General features: G+C 52.6%; 1 protein-coding gene across 1 annotated transcript, besides 1 other annotated feature; it reads left to right on the forward strand.

Annotated features, from left to right (window-relative positions):
* Window positions 1–3,715: a sequence feature (areas not merged during assembly with more than two copies in the genome that could not be assigned to a particular haplotype).
* Tc00.1047053511005.10 (retrotransposon hot spot (RHS) protein, putative) lies at window positions 2,106–3,715 on the forward strand (the record flags this gene model as incomplete). The annotated part of the gene is made up of 1 exon (XM_798013.1): window positions 2,106–3,715. A coding segment is annotated over one exon (1,610 nt), but the record flags the coding sequence as incomplete, so codon positions are not given.

Consider the following 3,715-nt stretch of genomic DNA (forward strand, 5'->3'; position numbering starts at 1 on the left):
CGAGGCAATTCCCCAAAGGGACGTATGTGGGTGATGCAGATGCACTGGATATGCGCAGTGCCATGCCTCGTGACAGGGAGCGAGGGAGGAGTAGCGTGTTTCCTCGTGCCATGGACCTATCCACTTTTGAAGAGTTGGAGTGAAGCTAAAGGGACAAGCGTGTGTGCCTTCACCTTCTTGCGGGAGGGCGCGCAGAGGTTGGATTTCTTTTGTTACCTTGTTGTCATTGTGCCTGTGTTGACGTTATTATTATTATTTTTTCCAGGGGCATTTATTGTGCGATTTGTGCGTGTTTGGTGTCCAACGTTTTCAGCACCGCCAAATGGGGTGTTGCGCAGGATCGGAGTACATGGATGTGCGAGGGCATTGTGTCGCTCGCCCGTAATAACACACACGCACAGTTTCAGTGAGTCTGACACATCGTGTTCTTCAGAACGTTCGAAATTGCTTGTGGGACGTCACTTCATTTGTGGCGTCGGGACAGTGAAGTAAATGGAGAGATATGCCGAGAACGCAATGCCCCTCCATAATACCGCAGGCTGGCGGCGACAAGGAGCAGAGAGCCTCTACCCAACGTTGAGAAGAGGGCAGCGCTCTGATGATCCGGTTTTTTGCGCTTTAGGAACTCCTAATGTAGTGTGCACCGTGTGAGCCCTTTTGCTGCGGATATGCAGAAGGGCGATGTGGGGTGGAATTATTGTTGAGGGCAGCACGGACGCCGCCTGACCTTTATGGGAGGGATGCGTGGTGTTATTCCGTGCTTCCTGGCCTGCGTTGTCGCACTCATGCTGTGTGTGCGGATGGCCACAGTAGTGGAGCTGAATACGGTTCAATGTGTGTTGCTCACGGGGACTGCGCGACACATGTTTTTTGTTGGGTTTCCCAAAAGGAGGGGCGCATCGCCGTTGCGTGATTCCCGCGGCAGTCCATTACCCTGCGACTGTGCGTGCCGCCGTCCGCTGCGCCGCCGCAAGCCTTCGCCTTTGTGAGAAATGGGGAGCGTGACTGCTGTGGCGGTGGTCGAATGTTCCCGAATTGGTGCTTTTGGTGATCCCACTTGGAGCGCCGAGCAGCGAGGGGCCGCACACGCCCAGGAGGCTGGAGTGTCAGCTGCAACCGCACCTGCGATTTGCAGTTGGGATGTGACATGTTTCTTTGGTATTTTTATTTTTGGTGATATGCGTGGCAGCGGTGTGTTGGCGTGTGCGTGCTGCTCATGGCTGCCGGTGTTGCCTTTCCTGCTGTTCTCCCGCTCCAGTCCTTTGCGTGCGACGGACCAAACGTTTTTACGGGCGTGTGGTGGGGCCGCGTTCTTGTTTGGGAAAAAAGCCTTTCGCAGGCATAATGATACTGCCGTCCGTGCCACACGAGGCAGCGGGGAGTTTCCTGGGATTTATTGGCGGGGTGGCGCCGCACCCATGCCGTGTGGCAGGTTTGTATTCCGCAATGCACGGTGAGGGGATGTGCGGTGACAACTTCCTCCAGTGGAGTGACGCGAGCAGCACGGGGAGCGGAACGGAGGAGTGGTGGCTGCGTGCTCCCAAGTGATACGTGAATGGCGAATGCAATATGAAAGGCGGCGTCACGGCACTCTTTTGCCATGCACACCGCAGATATTTTCCATAAAGCATGCAAGTTGCACTCTTTTCTGTTGTGTGGGAACTTACCGTGATGCATCGCTGTTGTGGCGTGTATGATTTGGGGATCTCACATGTGGCCGTTGCTGCACTGAATTTACTTTTTATTTTGTGTGTTTGTGCCCGTGGTGATGTGCCCACGTCCTCTTGCAGAGTGTGTGCGGTGACGGCGGTGCCACACGGGTGCGGAACCGTGGCGAGCGGAATGCGTGAGCGAACCCTCCGTGCGCACCACGTTGTTATTATTGTTTGCCCTCTCCAACACTGTGCTGGGTGGATGGCACCCAATTGCCGTCGTTGTGGTGGTTCTCGTGCATCGAGTACAGTGCCGTCACACCGCGCGTATGGCACTCTTGTTTTGGCTGCCAGTAATTTCTGTGCGTAATTTCCTTTATTCTTATTCTTTTTTTTGGTTGGTGGTTAGTGTTCAGCTTTAACTCGATACAACCAAGAGAACAAGGAGAAACAATGCCTCCAAAGCAAAATAGAGTGCAAGGTGGCAATGCCAAGAGTCGAGCGTCCGCCGTGCCGCAGGGAGGTCGGAGGAGAGCGATTCAGGAATTTGAGGGTAAGAGAGATCAACCCTCTGCGACACACATAAGAGCGGAGTCGCAGCAACCACAGTGGACCACGTACAGCTACATAAAGGACATTCTGCTGGAGAGAAGCACTCTCAGTTACAAAATGAGGCTGAACGAATTCATTCGGAGCTACTTGGGCGACACGGCGGCTGTTGATGAAGACCACAACGTGACGATGGAGGCGTTTGTTCAGGATCCAGATGCTTACGTACAAGACCAGCAGCTTCTTGAATTGATTCTTAATTTAGCTGCGTACCAAGAGCTGAAAAGGGAGCTGGAGGAAAGGAAAATACTATGGGAGGCTGTTTATAAGCTTCACCACGAGGGTGTGTACTTTCTCGATCAATGGAGGGACTATGAAGGAAAGGATACGGTCGCTCCGCTTGCAAGGAGAAATCTAAACAGAGTTCTCACTCAGGTACTGAGAGAAGAACGCCGCGAGGCAGAAGAAAGGGCAAGGCGGGACAAGCAACAAATAATGTTTAACTTATGTGCTAAGATCGAAGATTTGTTGTTTAGAGGAAGAGTTCGGGTCATGAAAATAAAGCTGAATGATTTTCTTACGCTGGAAATGGAAGGCAGAGGCATTTTGCGTGCCAATCGGAATGTCTTACTGAGGGATTTTATCAGTGATCCCACGAGGTATATCCGCGAAGCGGGAGTATTGGGCGAAATACAGGCAGCCGATGCTTATGCGAGGATGAAAGGGGCTGTAAGGGATGAAATGGATATGGAAGAGGATGTACGCAGGCTTTACGAGAAAGGTGTGGACATTCTACTGAAGTGGTCATTAGCTGCCGAGGAGGTAAAAGTAAACGTTCATAACCTCACCAAACGTTTATTGGATGCAGCCTTCATTGAATTGATGAGCTCAATGGCGATGAGTGCGCCGATTAAACTGGAGGGATGCTACGAGTCTGTGTACAATGCGAGGTGGCATCATGTCGTGGAGGTTCCTGGCGGCGAGGGGACGGGAATGTATGTGAGGGAGGGGAAACCACCGCAGTCATGGACGTACAGGGCAGTTGGCGAAACTCTTGAAAGGGATGATGGTGCGGAGCAATCCGGTGCAGCACGTCTCAAGCTGATGGTGCTCACCTCGGACAAGGGATGGCCGTATTCGTGGGAGGAGGATGAATCCACTCGTGACTGCTATGTGAACTGTGAGGTGGATCGAGTGTGGCAGATCGTCAAGCGCGATCTAACCGAGTGGTTCAGCCCTGACGCTGGGGACTACTTTAAGCCCAAGAGGCGTCTGTTGATTGGGACGCCCGGGATCGGGAAATCGATGGCCGCCGGCTCGTACCTCCTCTACCAGCTGCTGCACTACGATGTCGAGCAGCTCCCAATGGTTGCGTACTTTATTGGGAGTCAATCATTCCTGTTTGACAAGACCACCAAAACGCTATCAACATACAGGGGTGACCCCGGGATTGAGGATGTTGTAAACATTTTTTCCTTGCGTGGGGTGAAGGGGTATATTATCTACGATGCGAC

This window comes from Trypanosoma cruzi, genomic scaffold (assembly GCF_000209065.1).
Source record: "Trypanosoma cruzi strain CL Brener 1047053517023 genomic scaffold, whole genome shotgun sequence".
NCBI lineage: Eukaryota > Euglenozoa > Kinetoplastea > Trypanosomatida > Trypanosomatidae > Trypanosoma > Trypanosoma cruzi.